Below are 22697 nucleotides of genomic sequence, written 5' to 3'. Positions count from 1 at the left end.
CTCCTAACCCACCTCTGCCTCGTCTTTCTACACCAGATGATAACCCATGCTGACTCAGCAGTTGGCTTGTAAAAGTCACAATCACTGCTCCCTGAAAACCATGAGGGGGGCACTTGACTGCCCAGACTCGAGTCCAAACCTTTTGTGGACCCTTTTTCTAATCACCCTTCCTACCTTGATGCCTTGTCTCCAGCTAAGTCCCTTCATTACCCACCCCACAAAGCTCCCCAGACACATGCCCTTCCCAGCCTTCGCACACACTCTTCCCTTCTCTGTCGTCAGAGAAGCCAAGAGAAGAGAGAGTTTCCAGCACGATGGAGCGGTCACTGGGCTGCCCATCGCTAAGAAGCAGGTGGCGAAGGGAACCACGCTGTACCTGGGGTGGACAGAGTGCGTGGCCCGGCATTGGATGAGAGCGGTGTCCGGGCAGTGCGGGGAGGGAGGACAGATCGGGACGGATCAAAGAGAAAGCACCTGGTGAGCAGCTGGAGACACTGAGTGTAGACAGGAGTCCCAGAAGGGTGTATGGAGAAGGAGGCTGAGAAGGGGCTGGAAGGTCAGAGGGCCACGGAGCCAGGATGGGAGATGCCGGAGCAGGCCTGTTTGCTGAACGGAGGGACCCAACATCCGGGAGAATCTGACGGTACAGGAAGCAGACAGGGTAACTGCAGAGGCAGAGTCCTTTGGAAGTGAGAGGTGATGGGTCCAGAGGTGGAAGGAGCGACACTTCACAAGGGCAGGGACCTCCCAGCCCCTGGCCAGCAGGAAGCAGACCAGAGGCTGCAGCTCCAGGTGCAGCTGGGGCGTGGGGTTGGGAAGGTGAGTATGCGCCTTCCCCTATTTCACTGGTGAGACTTAAAGAGGGTCATCAGGTGAGGGAGAAGGTGAAAGATTCAAGAGGAAAATTTTTGAAAGAGTCGTTTTGAAAAATTATGCTGTATCATATTACTTTACGCTACTTTGTGTCAAAATTGTCCCAATTCCTGTGCTGTACGGTAGGTCCTTATTAGTTTATCCATTTTATATATAGTAGTGTGTATATGTCTACCCAATACTCTTTAATGGCCTATATGGGAAAACAATCTAAAAAAGAGTGGATATCTGTATATGTAGAACTGATTCACTTTGCTGTGCAGCAGGAACTAACACAACATAGTACATCAACTACACTTCAATAAAGATTAAAAAAAATGGTCACAATTCTTTCCTGTAACTTTGACCCACTGTTCCGAGTTCAATTCTCTGGACGTTCACAGGGTAAGGCTCCTATTTGTTACCTTGACCGCCATTCGCATGCAGTGTTCAACCCCGACCTCCGCTCCAGAAGAGTGGACCTCAATCCCAGCTGCACCTAACAAGCCCCCTGGGAACATCTGGTGCACAGGCTCCACCCCAGGGCCAAAGAAGCCCATCTCCAGCCCTTGGTCCCAGGAGCCAGTACTTTTTTAAAGCACCCTCCAGAGCAGGACCAGGGACGCCCCTGCCCCAGAGGCCCCTCCCACCTCCCAATTCCTCCATCCCTATCTCTGACGTGGGTTCCAGAGCCTTCTCTACATGCCCACCCACTGCTGTGAACAATCCCCATTTGCCAGTGTCCTTCTGGAAGTGTGGTCCCACAAAAGAGACCTCTCCTTCTCTTAGGGCAGAGTAAGTCTCGACGGCATTTCGGCAGATGAGATACACCCAGGTCAGCCTCGTCGAGGCAGGGTTCCCCATTCTACGTGTGCACAGTTGGTTTGCTGAATCTGAATGCAGGATATTTATCTTAGTTTCACTTTGTTAGCCTGACCCATTTTGTGCTCTCTGAATAGGGAAGATGCTGAGATTACACCCGCCAATGTGTGTCGTCCGCGTGTCCTCAACACAGGCCGAGGGTCAAGGCCATCCCGGGTCTCCCTGAGGCAGAGTTCTTGGGGCAGCTGAGCGTGGTGGTTCAAAGTACAGCACAGTGGAGGCTGAGACACAGCCTGAGATGCAGTCCAGCCTTGGCCACCGGTCTGCTGCTACCTCTGTTTCCTCATCTAAAACGGGGATGGCACTAGCCCTCCTCTCCCGGGTCCTCGTGCCTGACAGGCAGGGAGTGCTGGACGGATGTCATGTGACATCATCACTGGTAGTAGCAGCAGAACTGCCATGGGGCTGGTACGACCCCCGCCTTCTGCCTTGGGGAACGGTCTGGGAAGCTGAGTTGAAAGTCTCGCTGCGGACAAGGCACTGCTTGGGTTGGCTGTAGTCATTCTCTCAAGAAAGGAAACAGCCTCCCTTTTCTTTGGGAAGGATGATCACTTAATCCACGGTGGAACACAGTGACGGTGGCTGCTCGGGTCCATAAAACCCAAGTCTTCACTGTCCAGACCAGGGTTTCTGGACCTCTGCGCTACTGACTTTGGACCAGATGGTCCTCTGTCGTGGGGAGCTGCCCTGTGCACTGCGGGGGGTTCACAAGCTTCTCTGGCTTCACCCACTCGATTCCAGTAGCAAACCCCTCCAACCCCCTCAACTGTGACAACCTGAACTGTCTCCAGACACTGCCAAATGTCCCCAGGGGAGGGATACACAAAATCACCCCTGGTTGAGAACCACTGGTCTAGATGAAGATACCGAGGGCCAGAGAGGCCAAAAGATATGGTCCAGGTACCATAGCAACTGGCAACAGTATCCTGCTCTAACATCTGTTTAAAATGATTTCTAGACGTTTGCCAGGCAACAAGAGAACGGCCGGCCTGCAGGTATGCAATCTCCTGCTCCCGGTCTGATACCGGGGCAGCGTTTCCCCTAGTCAGCACCTGCTGCTAGAAATAGCTGTTAGGAAGGAACTGAGGAGGCAAAGTACAAAGTAACAACGTTCTGACTGGGAGGAAAAAAATACACCTTTTACCCCCTGCGGCCAGATACCCTAGGAAGCTTCTGCTTTCTCCTCGGTCCCATGCAGAGAAAGGGAAGCAGGTTCTGCCTGCAGAAGGGAACTGGGGTCATCCCTTTAATTAGGCCGACGACGAGCCTGGTGGGGGGAACAGACCGCAGCGGCCGAGACCGGGCGTGCCCAGCTTTGAGATGAGAGCCCACGGGTCCTTTAATTCTGAGCTTAGCTGAAGGTTGATGACAAGCCCCAGGGAATGGTTTCTGAATGCCAGCCAAGATTTGGGAGAAACAGATGAGAAAGGCAAAGTTCAGCAGAAGTGAGAGAAGGGAAAATGTCTACCTTCCCTTAAAAAGCAAGCTCTATGAAAAGATAAACAATTCTTATGATACGTTGTTTTAATACTAAGAATTCATTTCTCCTTTAAAAAAAATAGCAGAGGGGAAAACTATAAGCTTTGGAATCAGAAAGACCTGGGTTTGAATCCTGGCTATTAAGAGTGTGGTCTTAAGATTCTCGACCCTTTGGAACCTCACTTATGAAACAGGGATAATGATTCTCAGGAAATGGGCATTAGATGTCAAGCTCCTGACACAGAGAGGCAGCTGTACAAATTCAGACTCTAGGTAAGATGGCCAAACAGGCACATGGAAAGATGCTCAACATCGCTAATTATTAGAGAAATGCAAATCAAAACTACAGTGAGGTATTAACCCACACCGGTCAGAATGCCCATCAAAAAATCTACAAACAATAAATGCTGGAGAGGGTGTGGAGAAAAAGGAACCCTCCTCCACTGCTGGTGGGAATGTAAATTGGTGCAGCCACTGTGGGGAAGAGTATGGAGATTCCTTAAAAAACTAAAAATACAGCTACCGTATGATCCTGCAATCCCACTCCTGGGCATATATCCAGAGAAAACTCGATTTGAAAAGATAAATGCACCCCCAATGTTCACAGCAGCACTATTTACAATAGCCAAGACATGGAAGCAAACTAAATGTCCATTGACAGATGAATGGATAAAGATGTGGTACACATATAAATGGAATATTACTCAGTTATAAAAAGAATGAAATAATACCATTTGCAAAAACATGGATGGACTTAGAAAATATCATACTAAGTGAAGTAAGTCAGATAAAGACAAATATCGTATGATATAACTTACAGGTGGAATCTGAAAAAATGATATGACTGAATTTATTTAGAAAACAGACTCACAGACATAGAAAACAAACTTACGGTTACCAAAGGGGAAACAGGGGGTATAAATTAGGAATTTGGGATTAATAGATACATACTACTGTACATAAAATAGGTAACCAACAAGGACCTACTGTATAGCACAGGAAACTACATTCAGTATCTTGTAATAACCTATAATGGAAAACAATCCAAAATAGAATAGATATATATGTATAACTGAATCACTCTGCTGTACACCTGAAACTAACACACTATTGTAAATCAACTATACTTGAATTAAAAAGGAAAAAAAAAAAAAAAAGGTGGGAGCGGTAGTGTCACACTACCACCACCTGCTGGTCACATGATAAAATTGTTAGCATAGACTCCAAGGAGAGAAAAAAAGTGCTCAAGCTGTAAAAATTAAAATTAATGAACTGACAGTAAACCTTCCCAGAACCCACAGTTACAGCATGCTCTCTGTAATCTCAAATGCAGGGCTGCCTGCCCCTCCTGAGGCTGGCTCTATGAGAAAGGAGAAACCAAAGGAAGTGCAGGACACAACGACCAGAGCTGAAACCCGTGTTTCTAACTTCTGCCATTAAAACAAGCCTTGTAAAAAACGTCCATGATGACAAAAAATATTTAAAAGTTAGCAAAAATGCAAGCGCTTCAGATTCAAGATTGGTTGTCTAATAACCATAGATTCTGGTGGGAAGATGTGTGGTTAAATGGTTAGAAGGAAATGGGCACACACACACCTTCCATGTGGAAGAGTGAAAGATGGGTATGGTTTTTACACTTGAGGCTGACAAGGCTGGACGGTGGCCTGGAGGAGGCAGGCGGAAGTGAAATGTTCAAGAGTCATCTGACGCAGTGCAGTACTGGCGGTGATGGGCGGCCAGGGTGGCAGAAGATTAACTCTTGGAATGAAGCAATCAGAGATGGGGTGGAGCCATCAGAACAACCTGACAGTCAAGAGGAGCGGGGAGTTTGGCTGCCACGGCAACGGCCACCACTGAGACCCTCAGCCCACAGCTGGCAGTGGCAGGAGATGGTGTGGCAGGCCGCCAGGCTTGCCGAGACACGTAGGACCACTTGCAGACGGATGCACAGGGTTCACGGCATTGGCTCGGGCCCTCAGCACAGGTGCGGTGCACCTGAAAATGCATTTTGCCTCGGAGCAACGTATGACAACTCAGTATACTACAAATGACCCTCCCGGGGGTCCCCTGCTACCCACAGTCATACTAACTCTTGGCTAGCACTTCTAGAGAAAACGACCTATAGAGAAATGATTAATCAAAAAAAAAAAAAAAAAAGTCACAGGCTCCCAATGAGATTGCAGAGAATTCTCAGCCAATAGTTGTTGCAGAGATAATTGTTCTGAATCTATCAATAAAGCTGAGCTGCCCCTTCACTGACTGCAAACACCAATTTCTTTCACCCAGGATTATAAGCTGGTGTTCACAGGCTCACTCCTGCCATTACCGTGATAAACAGTTTAAACCACAACAGGGTCTGACATGTAGATCAATTCTGGGTCCATAAAGAATCTACACAAGAGGTTCCAGGACAGGAATTTACAGCCACCAGTTTTTATTCTCTCTTGCTGCAAAAATTACTTCTGTCAAACACTTAGGAGAGTGAGGAAAAATGTAAAAAAATTAATTTTTCATGTACTACTGGAACAGCCTTTTTCAACGCAGAAGCTCAAGATGAATATGTTTCTGCATTTAAAAAATTACGCGGAGCAGCATGTGGTGCTTAGTCGGAGTGGGACCCAATCCTCTGTGCTGCAAGCTGGCAGACAGCAATCTGAAACCCTGAGCTGAGCTGCCTGCATTTCCTCTAAGGGCAGATGCGGCTCTCACGTTAGCAACGCCAAATTATATTAGACATTTAATTTTAAACCTCAGGTACTTAAATGTAAAACCTTACAGCAGTAATAGTCATAAAGCAGTGGGGCACTGCATTTCACAGAATGGATTCTTCTTTTTTCCCCCCTTAATTTAACCAGAACCTCCTGTTTTGTAGTTTCACACACCACAAAGTCATCTATCTAATTAGGAGTTGCTCACAGCTGCTTAAAAGACAGAAACCCCCAGGGTACCTGTGCGTCTAAAGGGGAAGACTTTACAGAGTTCTCTGGAGCCAAAGTCTTAATTTAGTGTGGACAAGGGGGCAGAGAAAAATGGAATCCCAATGTTATGTATTATCATGTACAATAAAAATGTGGGACAATGGGAAGGCATATTCACCAACACATGGGCATTTGGATTCAAAAGCTGCTTACTTCTCCCTGTCCCTGCTGATAGCACAGTGTAAGCTTTTTTATGACTCTGACATCCAAACCAGAGACTGGGGTGAGGGAGAGAAAATGATTTAAAAAAAAAAAAAAAAAAAAAAGAGGGTGGAGTTTGTATTTCACTGCGACGTAAAGAGAAAAAGCACGACAGAGAGCTCTTAATCATTGTTTGTTTCTTTTGTGATTATTTTCCAAGCATGGCAGGGAACGTGGATGCCCAAGTTGAGGTCTTGAAATCCATTCATAAATGTGTTTTCTTGAAGTCAGCCGTCAGATCCTGTGCCCTGATTTTATTAACAACTGCTCGGCGTCTGGCAGGATGGTACTAACGGGAGGGAAGCCAGGACATTACTCTGGCCACAGGCAGACAAGGCTACTCCACATCCAGGTGGACCCGAATGGCCCAGGATTCTTGACAACGTGCACTCTGATCCAGGAAGTCTTGCTGGAGCCTGGGACTATGCAATTCTAGGCAACTCCCAGGGGCTGTCAGATACCAGTTAGTCTGTGGACCACACTGAGAAGCAAGGATTTCGAGCAATGGTTCTCAAACTTCAGCATGCAGCATCATTCCATGGAGGGTTTGCTGGCCCAAAGGTTGCTGAGTCCCACCCCTGAGTTTCAGATTCAGTGGGTCTGGGATGGGACTTCCGAGTCTGCATTTCTAACCAGTTCCCAGGGGATGCTGCCGCCACAGGTCTGGGAAGCATATCTTGAGAAGTGCTGACGTAGACTCTAAGGCCTAGAATCAGGCCACCTGGGTTCACATCCCAGCCTTACCGGGACGTGACTCTGGACAAGCAATATTGAACCCTTCTGTACCAGAGTCTCCCCACCTGGAAAATGGAGCTAAGAGCAGTATCCACTCCACGGGGATCAAATGTGATGATCCACGTGAAGCCCTCAATAAATCTTAGCTCTTTTTTTTTTTTTTTTAAAGATTTATTGATTGACTGATTGATTGCTATGTTGGGTCTTCGTTTCTGTGCTAGGGCTTTCTCTAGTTGCAGCAAGCGGGGGCCACTCTTCATCGCGGTGCGCGGGCCTCTCACTGTCGCGGCCTCTCTTGTTGCGGAGCACAGGCTCCAGATGCGCAGGCTCAGTAGTTGTGGCTCACGGGCCTAGTTGCTCCGTGGCATGTGGGATCCTCCCAGACCAGGGCTCGAACCCGTGTCCCCTGCATTGGCAGGCAGATTCTCAACCACTGCGCCACCAGGGAAGCCCAGTATTAGCTCTTATTATCATTACTACTGTTTCTCTTTTCAATCATATCTTGTGTGTGACATACCATCCATCCTTAGAAAATATAGGCGTGAAGGAAGATCCCTGAGAAGCTATAGGAATCTTACTTCTGTACAACATTCTGTTGTCTCTCTGGATCTTTGCTATTTAAAGTGTCAGCTGTAAGCCTTAAAATAAGATGCTAATTAATTTTGCAATTCTGACCCCTTAATACTCATCTCTCTTCTTCCTCTCTGTCCTCATTTTCCTGCATTCCAACTAATACCTTGCACTTCCTTGTGGCCCCTCGGCTGTTCCATGTTGCCCTTTCCTCCTCTTCAAGTTTGTCCAAACTGCCTTCATGTTTAGAACAACTTCTTCCTGTGGTTTTGCACACACACAATCCATCTGGTTCTCGAAACGTTGCTCAAGTTTCAGTCTCTTTGGGAAGTCTTCCTTGATTAAATGTCTCCATCCTTAAACTACCTGCACAATTTCAGCCCAAGCTTTCTCCATCCACATCCCGCAGTAGGCTTGTACCAGGGCACAGACTGGTTTCTCATCTCCTGTGTTCACGGTTCAAGCTCTGGGGCATCAGGAAGCCTAGCTAGTCTTTCACAAACACACAGTGTGATAGAACAATGGACACCCGGGGCGTTGGCATGTGAGAAATCGCTCTGTAAATTTAAAAACAGCATTCATCCGTTGGCAACCTCAGTCGTACAGGTACTTTATAAATATGCCCGTACGGACCAATACGATCACCTTCCGTGGGAAGAGGCTTCTCACCAAATCAAGGGTCTGGCGCTCACGGAGTCTCTGATGTGACGGTGTGGAGGTGCCTTGGCATACAGACATGACCAGAGGCAAAGAGCTCTTGGGTAGAGGGAAAGTTAGCTAGGGAGTCTTTATCAAAGCGATAATTATGCAAATGGAATATCTGTAAAGAGTGGATTTTAGGTTAATAGGCTGCTTCCAATGCTTTTTGTGTAAAAGTATTCTGAGTGTGGGGAGGCAAAGACTTGGGGTGAGGCTCTTGTTCAGGAACCTGTTCTTCTAACACCCCCCCCCCCCCCCAAATATAACTCCTATGGCACACAGGGAACAGAACCTAGAGACCGCCGCCCTCATCGGGCTGTGGTGGTGACCCGACAGTTCTCACTCACAGGAGGAAAGCTTTAGAAAGGGTGCTGCTGGGCAGGGCAGTGTGGGCACCAGGCCGGGAAGAGCCAGCTTATGACTCCTGCCCCCCTCAAACGTGGGCGCGCACCTTCTCAGAGGGTGCCAGAATGAACCCACTCAGACAGTAAGGGTAATGCTCATCGAAAAACGGCTGCATTTCCAAGTATTTGATAATGCAATTAAGCATGTGAACTGCTTGCCCCCCTAAAAAAAGTAACCATGGCAACCACAGCAGATGCTCAGTGACAGAAGCCACAGATGGACACTGCCCTACATACCTACTGACCACGCAAGGGAGAGAAGGACACACCCATTTAAGATTAGAACACAGAGGCTTGCAGAGGTAAGGCCGCCTGCCAAGGCCACCTGCTCGGCAGGTCGGGGGCCTCTGCCTGGAGCACGGATGTGTCTGCTGAGAAGGCCCCCGGCAGGCCTGTCGGGGCACCTGACGGCTATGAACGCACAGCTGTCGCGTTACAAGGGAATAAACTGTACGCGGTTAATTTATAATGACTTCAGCCTCTTCATTGAGCGTCTTAAGGTGCTGTCACGGTTTCAGACGAAAGGTGGAACGCCCAGTCCCTGAAGAGGCTGGAGGTAGACGTTCGTTCTCTACTGAAGCGTCCTGTTTTGTCTGAGGAAGGAGCTGGGAGCGCGCTGGGCAAGGGCGATGCGGTCCGTAGGCCCCAGGCCCGCGCCGCTATGGCACCCGCTGGAGCTGCCTTTCGAGACCTCACTCCTCCTCCTTGGTTTGGAGATGTCTTTTCTTTAAGGCCTCTGCTCGGCGGCGTCTGATGGAGGGGCGTGGAGTAACTAGAAATAAGGATGATGTTTATCCAAAGCACACGTCCTGCTGCAGCAGCTGCTGGGTCTATAGGGAAGACCTGATGCTGAATCTTTTAATTAGGACAAATTATGCTAAAATTACTCTAAAACCCTGTCTGATAGATGACACACTACAGTGGGAATTCCTTTAAATACCGGTGAACAGGCCATAGACAAAATGCCACAGGCAAAGCGTGTTGTGGTAAAGTGCAGCCTCAACGCTGCATAATTCACGCGCTCACACATATGTCAAGATAGTTTCCAGTGTGCACATTTGTTTCCCTAGAATCTGCCCACACTTAAAAAAAAAAAAAAAAAAAAAAAAAGGCAAGAGGGAAGACTCTCCAAAACTTAGATGATATACCAGGAATCTTGGAAAACGGATAAGGAAAATGAATTATGTGTTTTCCTTTGATACAAAAACACCGCAAAGCCTAACCACATAAAATGCACACTAATGATGGAAAGTGCAGGCCACATCATGTAGGCAAGTGTGGTCAGGGGCATACCACCTGCAGTCGGGTCTCAGCCCTGCCTGCGGTCTCAGTTTCCAAATCTGTCAAGTGGGAATGAACATCTACCGCTCCCTGCACCAAAGAAGGACACGAGATGCCGCGGGTGAGACAGCCGATCAAGGATAAAGCCCTCCACGGGTGGAAGGCGGGCCGGGCAGCGTCGACAGGGTGGCCGCCCTCAGAGCGGAGCTCGGAGAGCTCGGGGAGTCACGTCCAGCCCCTGGTTTACAACCGAGGACCGCGAGGTGGCCGCAGGTCCGTGGGGCTGTGCCCTCTCTTACCACTGCTGATGGCTGAGTTTGCAATGACCGTAGCCTCGCTCCACTGGTCGGCACTGGAGACAGAGTAGGACCGTTGCTGCATGCCGTCCGGTCGGCTGTTGAAGGAGCCCAGGCTGACGCCGCTCGCCATCTGAGACCCAGGCGCACTAGTGACACTCCCTAGGAATAAACAAGTCAGGTGAACACCAGCGCGCACTGCACACCCGAAGCCGGCACGAGTTAGTCTAGGGGCTTACGCGCCTGCACACCGTGGACCTGACACCGAGAGCAGCCGGCGTCCCGATACAGGGCAAGTGGAAGCATCACACGAAACAGTGTTCCAGAGGAAAATAGGGTGAAGCAGGCCTTACGGTGTTTGACAAAGGAACCCGATGCTTCAGACGGCTACACCCACCACAATCCAAGACAAAGATGCACACCACCACCACCGCCATCTCTAGATGGAGTAGCGGTGAAGACAAAAGACCCGCTTTTGGGAAAAGCGATATTCCTGGCAGGCCAGCGAGCCGGGCGCTGAAGGATCCCTGCTGCATCCACACATCAGTGGAAATGAAATGATCACCAGTCGGGGGTCAACTGTCTGGTGCCAGAGGATTACTTTCACGGGGAAGCTATACTTCATGATCAACACAAATCAAAGTTGCCAGATGCGACATCGGTGGAAACGCAGACTCTTAAACCAGGTAAGTTTACTCTTAACCTTGAGAAGACTACGCAGAGGAAAAATAACCCGAGCGACTTCACAGCACGCACATAGACTGCGCTGAAAAATGGTTCCATTGTATACTTAATGATTTGAATCAGTTGCTCAACATCAAAATGAATTATGATCTGGTCACACCAACTTTAGACTCAAAAACATAATTAAGTGCCTCTCTCTAAAGCTCAGCCAATCATACCTTGCTGCCAGTGAGTTCGTTTGTTAGATCTGTAGGCAGATCTTCAAAGGCATTAGGTTTCTTTTTTTAAACATTCCTCCCATTGTTTTAGTTTGGAACCAATTAAGTTCAAAATTGTTTTCATAGAAGGTTTTCATAGCACAAGATTTTAAATACACAGACCGTATTAGTAGTTCCCAAGTCTGGCCAATTACCAGAATTACCCGTGGAGCTTTTTAAAAATAGAGGCTTCAAGAAATTCAAATTTCGATTCAGGAGGTCTGGGGATAGAGCTTGAGGGGATACGCATTTTCAAAAGGACTTCGGCGATTCTGGTGCGCAGCCAGAGGTAGGAACCAGGGCTCCACCACAAACGAGGTCCTCACTGCAATCGCACAGAGCATCCGGAAGTGACAAAATCATCAATGAAACAATACGTGGGCAAACAGGACAAACAAGCGGTGAATGAAGAGGAAGGATTTTGCTCTGAAAAATATATTTCTACCTTAAAAAATGATGCCGACTTTACGCTGTTGTGGGAACTGGGTACATTTTGAATGTCGTGAAAGTAAGTATTCCTAGGCAGGTTTATCGGATTCCAGAAAAAAAGCCAAAAGTACCACCTGAGGAAGGAAGAACGGGAGCCCACATATCTTCCTAAGCGTGGGCCTCAGAGCAGAAGCAGCTGCACCGCCCGGGAGCATCTTCGAAATGCAGGTTCCCCGGCCTCGCCCTCGCCCCTGCTTTTTAGTAAGAGCCCCAGGTGACACGTGCACACGTGAAAATATGAGTGGGCCTGCAGGAGAGCTCCGACTGATTTAAAAACCAAACACTTAAACCAGAAAGTAACCATGAACACGAAACAAAAACTACAACGAAAGCTCTTCCCTGCCGCGGACCACTGAGGTCAAAGATGCTCCCGGGAAGTGCACCTGCCCTAGCTCCTCGGCTGAGCTGCAGAGGGTCTTGAGCCAGTTTCCCATCTCCCTCCCATCTCTGATGTTCTGATTTTAGGACCTGTCCGAGCCCTAAAAACGCAGAATCTCGTGCATCCTGAATGGCAGCGTCAGCCAGAGCTGCCGCCCGCTCCAGCACCGTCCTCAGCAGCCTGGGGAGCAGGGCCAGGTGTGTAGCATCTCACAGGGACAGAGGAGCCAAGGCACAGAGAGGCAGCACCAAGGGACACACCACACGCCCCTCCGGGTTTTTTCCACGTGTCGTCTACCATTTAGGGTGCCCTGGAGCTGTCTTCTGGGTGCGCTTCTCCTCGGCCAGATCCCTGTACCACAGGGCACTGTAACAGCCGGACAGCGTGCCCAGCAGCTGACCAGGCGAACCCGTCGGGCAGCATGGCAGGGTCTCCTCCTGACCCTGTGCTGACACCCGCGTCTGCCACCCCCTTCTCCCCACACCTTCTACGCCCTGCTCCCTTCTGAGGAGGGCACCCGTTGGGTTACCTCTGGCTCCCAGCTGGGCTGAACGAGGGGGGAGCACAGGAGTGTGAAGTGGGGATGTGCATCCCTGGCCCCCCCTTCGGGTCCGTGGTGGTCCTGGTGCCACTCTGCCAGCCCTGGTGCCTGTACTACCTCCCGGCTTCTCTCTGCCCACACCTCTGTCCCTTTGCAAAGAAACCCTTCTGGGCAGGAGGGTGTGGGCCTCTGCCTTCCCTTCCTTGTGGGGACCCTGGTCCCGCACGCCCACCATTTAAGAGGGGTTCACAACTCCTCCTGAGGCTCTGAGGCCCCTGCCACTTTCCAGTGTGGTCTTGGTGTCTGAATTTTACGTGAATTCATAAAAACGCTAACGCTAAGGGACTTCCCTGGTGGCGCAGTGGTTAAGAATCCACCTGCCAATGCAGGGAACACTGGTTCAAGCCCTGGTCCGGGAAGATCCCACATGCCGCGGAGCAACTAAGCCTGTGTGCCACAACTACTGAGCCCACGCGCCTAGAGCCCGTGCTCTGCAACAAGAGAAGCCACCGCAATGAGAAGCACACGCACCGCAACGAAGAGTAGCCCCTGCTCGCCGCGACTAGAGGAAGCCCGTGCGCAGCAACAGAGACCCAATGCAGCCAAAAATAAGTAAATAAATAAATAAACAGATAAAAACTAATCGTATAAAAAAATGAGCTTTATTAAAAAAAAGAAGCTAACATTTTTATGGTGGCTGGAAGGAAAAGGAAGTGATGGAAAGAGACTAGGAGAAAAAGCACAATGAGAAGCTGCATGTGGGCTGCGACCCCACTCTGAGCCGGGCCCCCTGAGCCCGTACTGCCCATGGGGACACCTACTGTTTGGTGAGAATGTCAGGGGGATGATTCCTTCCTCCCTTCAGCGCTCATCCGTACCCCTGACAAGTCATTATCATGTGTGGGATTTGTCCACAAAACCTCATTTCGTACCACCTGTAGGCACACAAGGCCAAAACACCTGAAAAACCAAAAATAAATTCACCATCCGTCCGTCTTTGGGCAGATGAGTCCAGCAGTGCCCCTTCCCTTGTTCATTCTGTCTGGGGTGTGTCTCCGAGCACGACCAGCCCCAAACCCTCCTGACGTACTCCAGTCAAAAGGCAGAGAGAATGATCTTAGTGCGCCCAGCACTGCCTACTTGGTGCCAAAGTCCAAGAATAAGTAGCCACAGGTACTCAGGACAGCCAAGTCCATCTGAACTCGGTCAGGGACGCAGGAAACATTCAAACGGAGACATCGGATAAAGAGCTAGTCTTAGGATGACAAGTCCTCCATCTTAAGGCCAAACGTCTACCAGGGAAAGAGCAGATTCCTTAAAATGTACAAGCTAATGAAAAACTATGAGATGATGCTGGTCATACCTCTGGTTTTTAAACTTCCAGCTGTTTGTCGAATGGAATTTTCAGTACATTAAACTGCTGGTGGATCCACCCTGGGGTTTAGCTCCTGAGGGGCCCCCAAGGAACCAAACTGGGATCTCCGGGGTGAAGAAACTCCTGTCAAGGCTGTGTGGTCCTGGTGTCTGATTGCAGAATCCGTACGAGACCCAAAACAGCCGCATGGAATCATTCAGAAAGCACACCCTGAGGGCCCTCCAGCTGGCGAGGGTCTTCTTATCCCAACCACACCCAATTCCCAATTGTCAGACTAAACAGAGACACCATGACACCATGACTGAATTCTGGCCAAATGAATGTGTGTACATGGCCACGTGGTTATAGAATTAAAATTTTAAAGCAGATCCATAATCTTGGGACCTGGCGTCTGGGTTGAGCTCGTAGATGTGTTTTTGCTTAGAGGGCAATGAGTTCTTTTTTAAGTAGAATTAATTTGGGGGCGTGCATCTAAAAATCTGTGGTTTCTGGCATTGTTTGAAAAATAAGAATATGCGGCAGCCATGGGCCTGTGTTTATTCTCAGAAACAGTCAGTTGACTCCATCCCTTGAATCCGTCTGGGTGGTCTGAATCTACCCCGCAAGAAGACAGGGCACACACCAGCCCTCCTGCCCACCCAACTTCACTCAATTACCTGCCTGCCTACTTCCCGATCTTTGGTGACCACGAGTTACAAAATCTTCCAAAAATATACAGAGGACGATTCTCATTTCAGAAGGAAAACATTTCTCATTTTCTCTCAAGAGAGTAAATCTTTTTTTTATACATGCCCATTCACTTTAATTTCAGTTAAAATGTTTCTGAAAATCAAATAATAAAAGATCAACTAATTGTGACATAAGGAAACAAAAAATTGTGAGGGGTAAGAAATATTGCTTCTGCCTTAAATATATATACTCTGGAGTTCCACAAACAGGTGCTTGCCTGTAAATGTGAATGCATAAAGACACATGTTCCAACTCTGAAGCAAACCAGTGGTCCACAGACTTGGTCATGACACTGTGAAAGTAGCCTTGCTGGCTTAATGTGGCTCATGACACATCTTGTCCCAAGCATGAGCAGTCTTGGGCCAGTGGTCATATTTTGAGGCATTTCTACTTACTTTGAGTAAATCCTTCAGTCAAAGCAACCAACTACCCCCCAACTGTTTCATGAATATGTTTAGTAACTATACAGAGTTAAAATCTAATGATAGTATTTTATGTCATAATTTCTGATGCTTATTTTCAATTGCATGCACGCACACACACACCCAACAGAGGCTAGTGCATAAGTTCAGTTCTGTTCCTGAATGAACCTAGCTAACTGGTCAAGTAGTACTGACCTGCCCCTGCTTCTGCCCTACGTGTGAGCACTCAGGGAGCGTTCACCAGATTGAAAGCACCTCTAAGCACATAAGGAGATGCTAGGTTTCAAATCACTTTCTCTCCTCTCACAGTACTCAAGGGTGACCTCTCTCATTGAACGGCAATTCATTTCACATTAATAAGTAATTAATTAAGGCTGTGGATCTGGAGTTCTCACTTGTGACTTACCCGATTCCCTGAGAGCTAAGGGTCTTAAAATCAAGACCACCTGCGATCAAGTGATGCCTGAACACTGTTCTAAGTGCAGTCAGGGTCAGCCTGAAGTGAGGCAGAGGCCTCGGCTCCCGGTGATCAAGAGGAATAGCTGGGGATCTAAAGCCCAAACGGCCCACAACGATCCACAGAAACACCTCGCTCGGGGTCGGGTGACTGCCCTGTTGATCAGTCAATCACTGCAGGGGCACACGGTCTGAGAGGAGCCCTGCCCGACCAGGGCCCTGGTGATGCCCAGGAGAGGAAGACTGCTTCCTCTCCCAGCCAGGTGACCACCTAAACCGTTATCTGTTTGCTACAGAATTTCGTTTGTGTATCTGGAAAACACGACAAGAGGCTGGGGTCTCTCCAACCGGGGGGACTCAGAACAGGGCTGGAACTTGCTGTCTTTCAGGCACATCTGTGTTTCTCCAGAGACAAGAGATTCCACAAGCCAGACTGGGACGTCCCCTCCCCTGGAGCACAGGGGGCAGGTCTAACAACTGGTTCTAGCTCACCGAGCTCCGAGCAGACACAAGGCCTTAAAAGGAGGCGGGCGGATGTTCGCCTCCCTGAGATGAGCACCAGGCCTGTGCCTGCCTGTGGGTGGGAAGGGCACTTTTCATCTTTCCTTCCCTTCTCTCCCCTCATCCCCGTCTTCCACCCTCCCTGGGCCTCAGCTCTCCCAGGACACTGCCTCCTGCTGGTAGACAGGTCCACGGGTCCTTCACGGCATGGCACAGGGGGGTGGCACCTTTTTGTTCCGATGGTCTTTTCAGGAATGTCTGTGCAGTGAACAGACTTGGATGATGGAGAGACCGTCTTCCTCCAGAGGAGGGCGGATCTGTGCGTTGTCGGGATGAAAACGTCACGTTCCAGGGCAAAGGCTGGGCAGGCGTGCCTGTACCCCATTATACAAGACTGCGGTTTCCTGAGCTCGGGGTTCCTCTCCTGTAACGTGATGCACTGTGTATGCTGGTGTCACCTGGCCCCGAGGGAACTGGTGCACAACACTGCTGAGACTCTGGCCACTGCTACTGCTGTGAGTAACAAGCTGTCATTTGTCCTGACACAGGGGTCTCACCATCCAGGAAACAGGCAGGCTGGCTGAACTTGCAGGGAGGGTAAAATCAGACCCTGCACAGTCCTGGTCACCAGTTCTAACACCGACCTACTACATTTCCTTGTCTCACCGCATGGAACCCCTGCTGTGCTGGGCACGATGAAGAAGACAGTCCCTGGACCAGCCACCGTCTGGTCCAGGAGAAGGTCTCAGACAAGCCCACGAGTGGCCAAAATGCAGGGCAAGGAACACAAGAGCCGTGAGAAGGTCAAAGAGGCAGGATATCATGCCTGCTGGAAGCTTCAGGAGAAACTTCATGGAACACTGTAGATTTATTTTAGACTTTGGAATTGGCCCATCTCTGTAAATAATAACATGGAAAGAGGGGACACTACCTAACACTATCCCCCGACAACCCAGATGTAAAGCTTTCACAGAACAACCCAATCCGTCTTCTTGTCTCTTAAAAGATTCCTCTTTTTTCTTTCACATCCCTCTGGATTAAAATCACACCAACATAAACAGATGAATGGATAAAGAAGATGTGGTGTATACACACACACACACACGCACACACACTGGAATATTACTCAGCCATAAAAAAGAATCACATTTTGCCATTTGCAGCAACATGGATAGACTTGGAGGTCACTATGCTAAGTGAAGTAAGTCAGACAGAGAAAGACAAATGCTGTATGATATCACTTAATGTGGAATCTAAAAAATACAACAAATTAGTGAATACAACAAAAAAAGAAGCAGACACACAGATACAGAGAACGAAGTAGCTGTTACCAGTGGGGAGAGGGGAGTAAGTGGTACAAACTATTAGGTATAAAATAAGCTACAAGAATATACTGTACAACACAGGGAATATAGCCAATATTTTATAATAACTCTAAATGGAGTATAACCTTTAAGAATTGTGACTCACTATATTGTACACCTGTAACTTATATAATATTGTATAGCAACTATACTGTAATAAAAAAATTTAAAAATAAAACAAGGACAAAAAAAATCATACAGACATGCAGAAACAATCCACCAGAACACATGTACAAGAATGTTCATGGCAGAATTATTGAGAATGGCTGAGACGTCCATCCATCCACCATGGGTACCTCGTGGTAGATCCACACCAATAAGAATGAATGGCCTCTGACATGGGCCACAACAGGAGAGACACCACAGACAGGATGTGGATCCGAAGAAGACAAACACGAGGGCTCCACCTGTCCTGGTCCCATACAGCCATACGATGGGTCAAACCCAACAGGCAAAGCCCATCTACGGAGTGGGAAATGAGACGATGGTCACCCTCGTGTGTGTGTAGGGGAAGATGTGGGCAGCGATGGGATGGGGCCCGGGGGCTTCCTGGGCTGCCGGCCACCTGCTCCTATTTGACTCATGTGCTGGTCACCCGTACGCTTAGCTGGAACTTAGGATTTTGCACTTTGTAAGTGTATGTTAATCAATAAAATTTACCCCCCAACTCCCCCAAACAACTCATTTGAATGGTTTGTGAACGCAGAGGTCAGATCAGGAAGTATGAGAAGAAGTCACCAAGGAGCAAGGAGACACTTTCACCCGTGTTATATCCCAAGGAGCGGCCCAGCCCTACAAAGTATGGGATGCCGGCGTCCAGAGGCAGCGAGGCACAAAAGGACCCATCTGGTAATTGTCTCAGGATTTTTTTTCCCCGAACAGTATCTGCATTATGATGACATACGTGGTCGACTTCCTGGCCCATTCTGGAACACAGGAGAGTGTGTCCTCACAGATCCCCTCTACTGATCAGCTGGCTGCTGGCCTTGCTGAGCAGGGGCGGCCGCATTAGGATGCTAATCCGCGGAGCCCCACACCAGTGCCTTGATATGGAGATGCGTGTGCCCACTGGGCCGGCTGATTAGCGCGAGCTTCCATGTGTCAAAAGCGCCAGAATTTTCCCAAAGAATAATTTTAGCTTTGCTTACGTCCCTAAAGTGTAAGAGTTGATTTGAAAAGGTACTTACCTCCACCATATGCTATTTTTCTTTAAACAATTTGCATTTCAAAGTGAATATGGCATTTATAGCTGAATGAATATCAGTGTGTTGCCTGATCTCACACGAGCATGAAAAAGATGCTGGTTTTCTATTGAACAAGAATGTTTTCATCCACCAAATGACATCAAAGGGAGAATTCCTCTTTTAAGCTATAGGCTTATTACATTAAGAATAGCCTGTTCTGATTTTTAAAAATATAACCTGAAATAAGGTTTTTCATAGCATTTAAATAGAGATTCATCAACAATCTTTTTTTTTTTTTTTTCTTAATACAGAATTCTGCTCACTGCACATCCTGATTTTGGTCTACCTTCAATAATGAGACTTGACCCTACCAAGGCTTCAACTCGGAAAACAATATTTGGCATTTGACTTATTTGGTGAAACAGCCTAGAAAAGGGCAGAAACTCTTGGTGATGGTGATAATGAAGTTTCTCGTACACTGAGAGTGGAGGAGAAAAACCCAAAGAAGATTCTATGAGCACGTGAGTGTGAAAGAGACATTTATGTCCATTGTGGGACTTTGTAATTTTTTTAAAAAATCATAATTACAGAAATAGGATTGATAGGAACTCACTCTTCCCCTCGAAGGCCTCACCCTCTGAAATAGCGATTGCTCTTATAGGCCCTTTTTCATTCCTATGTGGCTTCAAATGTTATAAAAACTCAGAGTTCAAGGCTACTGTGCAAACCTACAGCTACACCGTGCCCCATTCCGAGTGCGGGCGGGAAAACCAGGTCTGCGGGAATCAGGACTGGACAACTGAGGCTCTTCTAATGGCCACATCACTTCAAACTAGGCCTCCGCCATCTGTTCCGTCCTCTAATTATAAACCCAAAAATAATATAATTCACCACACTACCATAAAAAGTGAGATACAAATGATTTAAGTGCCTGTGAGGAGGGCCCATTCGCCTCACTATTTGCATTGGAAATCTGCCCTCCTTTTGGCAACCAGGATTTCAGGCTAAGAGGATTTTTTTTTTCCAAGGACACCTTCAGTAGCTTTTCTTAAAGATGCAGGCATTCAGGACTCCACATTATGTGATACTTGTTTTGTAAAAGTGTGCAATTCAACACATCTACTATTGAGATAGGAATCTTGTGTTTCTCAGAATGCTATGCATTTTATTATTTTTTTGGTTGTATGTTTTCTGCAGTATGCTTACCAGAGAAAAAAGAATATACAGAGTCCAGACCCAGTGGTAATGACAAATGTAATTACTACTAAATGCAACACTGTGGCCACGCCCAGAATTAAAAATCCTGGAACTAGACAGTTCATGGTTATTTCCTAAAATGTAGAAATAGCTCATTTTATTCTGATTTCTCCCTGTTCTAATGATGATGTCATGGGGAAAAAACGGGAGTATGTTTTGTTCTATAAATTACTGAAACTTATTTTGCAAGGTTATGCAGATACACAAATAAAGTAAAATAGAAGTATACCAAAATCCCATCTAATAGATCAACTCATTATTGAACATATGCATATATTTTTCTTAATTATGACAATAGAAAAGATGTAATATTCTATAACACTTCTGTATTATGACTTCCCAGCCATTTCCCCATGTTGTTCCAAAACCTTCAAATAATTTCAGACATATAACATCTTACAGATTTAATGTAGATAAATTACACTGCCATTTTCCTACATCTGGATAGTTTTGATTGCTTGCAATTTCTCATCATTATAAACAATACTGCAAAGGACATCTTCTACTTTTAGACTTTTCCTTAGGCTGACATCCCAGAAGAGTTATTATTGGGTTAAACAGCATTAACATCTTTCTGACTCGTGATATATGTTATTAATTAATTTTCTTAATGACCCGTGGGCTAAAAGAAGATGGAACCTGGGCATCCTGAAAACAAGTCAGTTCAGAATTTGTAAAATGGATAGAACAGTAACAATGATGATAAAATGGAGATAATAATGATGATGATCATAATATGCCCCCTGTGGTTATTAATACAAGGACCAAATTACATAAAGCACTTCGTATACTGCAAAGCCTCTGAAGATAGTAGTTGTTATTAATTTTGCCAACAGTGAGTTGTCCTTTTCTCTACAGTTTAATTTTTTAGCAAAAACGGTGATACTGCTAATTTTGTTTGACTTTAAAATCTAAGAAGTCTGGATATTTTACTCCTGTTTCTCTCGTGGCGGTGTCTCTTCGTGTGTAAACTGCTCGGACTGTTTGCCTCCTATCTGTGTTTTGGTGTCCTAGTCATTCATCACTTCACATGAGCCCAAACACTCATTCACCGATGGTGTTTCTTGAACACCTACTCCTGTATATGGACCAGTACAGCATTTAGCACTGGGACAACTCGGAGACACTCTTCCCACTCTTAGTCTCCCCAAATTCCAAAGGTAATGCCGAAGTCATCAGAAGTAGAGTTTATAAAAGGAAAGACAGAAAGGAAAGAAATCATGTGCTTGGGACCTAACGCAAGCAATGGATGAATGAGATTACCTGATGGGCAAGGACAGGTGAGGTACAGTATCCACGGTCCTGCTTACATCCCATCCCTGGGATGCAGCTCCACCCTGGGGATGGATAGAACTTGGTGTTTGGTAATAAATTAAGAAGAAAATATTAAGCACAATCAGAAGGTAAGTTCTGATATTTGGAAAGAGTTTAAATATTTATTGCAATGACAAAATCTGCTTTTTCCAGTTGGGTGGCCCAGCATTCATCACTGCAAAACGACACCTGCACTTCTCATCCTGCCCTTTTATATCTATCTGCCTGAGGAACACTTGCTGCTACGGATTCTGAAGGTGTCTATGCAGAGGGTCAGCATAATGCTTACTTATGCTTATGCACATGATGCTTACACAATGCTTACTTACCTACAAGCCGTTGCTTGGTACGGGTTACATGAACAAGTTTATATGCAATACAGTTATAATGAGGTATGGTGACATTACACAAAAGGAGGCTAAAACTAAGGATTTTTTAAAGCAATAAACTATGAATATAGCACTCAAGTAATAATGTTTTCTAAAACAGAAAGTCCAAGATGCTCGTATCATCTTCTCTCCTAGTTTCTTATTTGGTTCTATGCCCCCAACAACTTAATTCAATAGTTCAGTTTCCTCCTTTGCCATGCATAATAGTCCTGTCTTTAAAATATTCTTTCTCCTCCATGTGATATCTACAATAGGTGTGTTTCGCACAAAATTCAGTGTGACTTGACAGCACTGCTTTGAGGGACGTCTTCCCTGGCTCTCACTGAATTTTACAAGCCCTTTCAGGAAGGTGGCCACACAGCCCCGCCCCCAGAAGTGCTCACTTGGACTTCTTCCTCTCCCATCCAGGCTTCATAGAATCATCTCTCAGGACTGAACAGAGAGAGCCATTAGGGGGTGAGGGCACTGAGGAACTCCATGTTTGCAACTCTGATGATGTGAAGGGGGGCTGCTTGTTTGTGGGCCAGGATGTTTTGGGGTTTAACCACTCACTAGGAATATTCCAGAGAGAGAGGCGCGGTCTCTGTACGTGTGGTTTCTCAAAATGCCAGGCCACAAGGTTTGGAGCTGGTAAGACATCATGACTACTTGGAAAAGTTCTCCTCTGCCAATGTGGCAATGATTGTGGAGCAAGTGGGCCAACCACAGACTTGACTCTAGCACAGAAAGGCTCTACCCAAGGCCCTGGTCCCAGCCGAGGCCCCGGCCAGCTACCTTGCTGAAGGCCGTTGGGTCAGTGAAAGCCGCCCTCTTTCCTAGAGCTCTTCCAATGCTGACCATTTTCCCAATCTTGAAAGTATCATGTCAACAGCTGAAACACTATTCTTCACTGAACACACACATTTTTGAGAGGGGGGGGGGGAAGTTTCTAAAGCAACTTTTATTTACTGATCGGGATATCTGTTCCCACAGAGATGTA

General features: G+C 47.2%; 1 protein-coding gene across 10 annotated transcripts in view; it reads right to left on the bottom strand.

The window, feature by feature from the left end:
- AGAP1 (ArfGAP with GTPase domain, ankyrin repeat and PH domain 1) overlaps positions 1–22697 on the bottom strand; it is a 550927-nt gene that overhangs the window by 155233 nt on the left and 372997 nt on the right. For 6 of the 10 annotated variants that reach the window (XM_059928979.1, XM_059928981.1, XM_059928985.1 and 3 more), the window contains one exon: positions 10381–10539. The exons of the other annotated variants lie outside the window; for them this stretch is intronic. In XM_059928979.1, coding sequence (XP_059784962.1) covers positions 10381–10539 — 159 coding nt within the window. The remainder of the gene's footprint in view (positions 1–10380; positions 10540–22697) is intronic. 10 annotated transcript variants of the gene reach the window in all.

This window comes from Balaenoptera ricei, chromosome 7, assembly GCF_028023285.1.
Source record: "Balaenoptera ricei isolate mBalRic1 chromosome 7, mBalRic1.hap2, whole genome shotgun sequence".
Lineage (NCBI taxonomy): Eukaryota > Metazoa > Chordata > Mammalia > Artiodactyla > Balaenopteridae > Balaenoptera > Balaenoptera ricei.
This window is presented reverse-complemented; position numbering and strand designations above follow the sequence as displayed.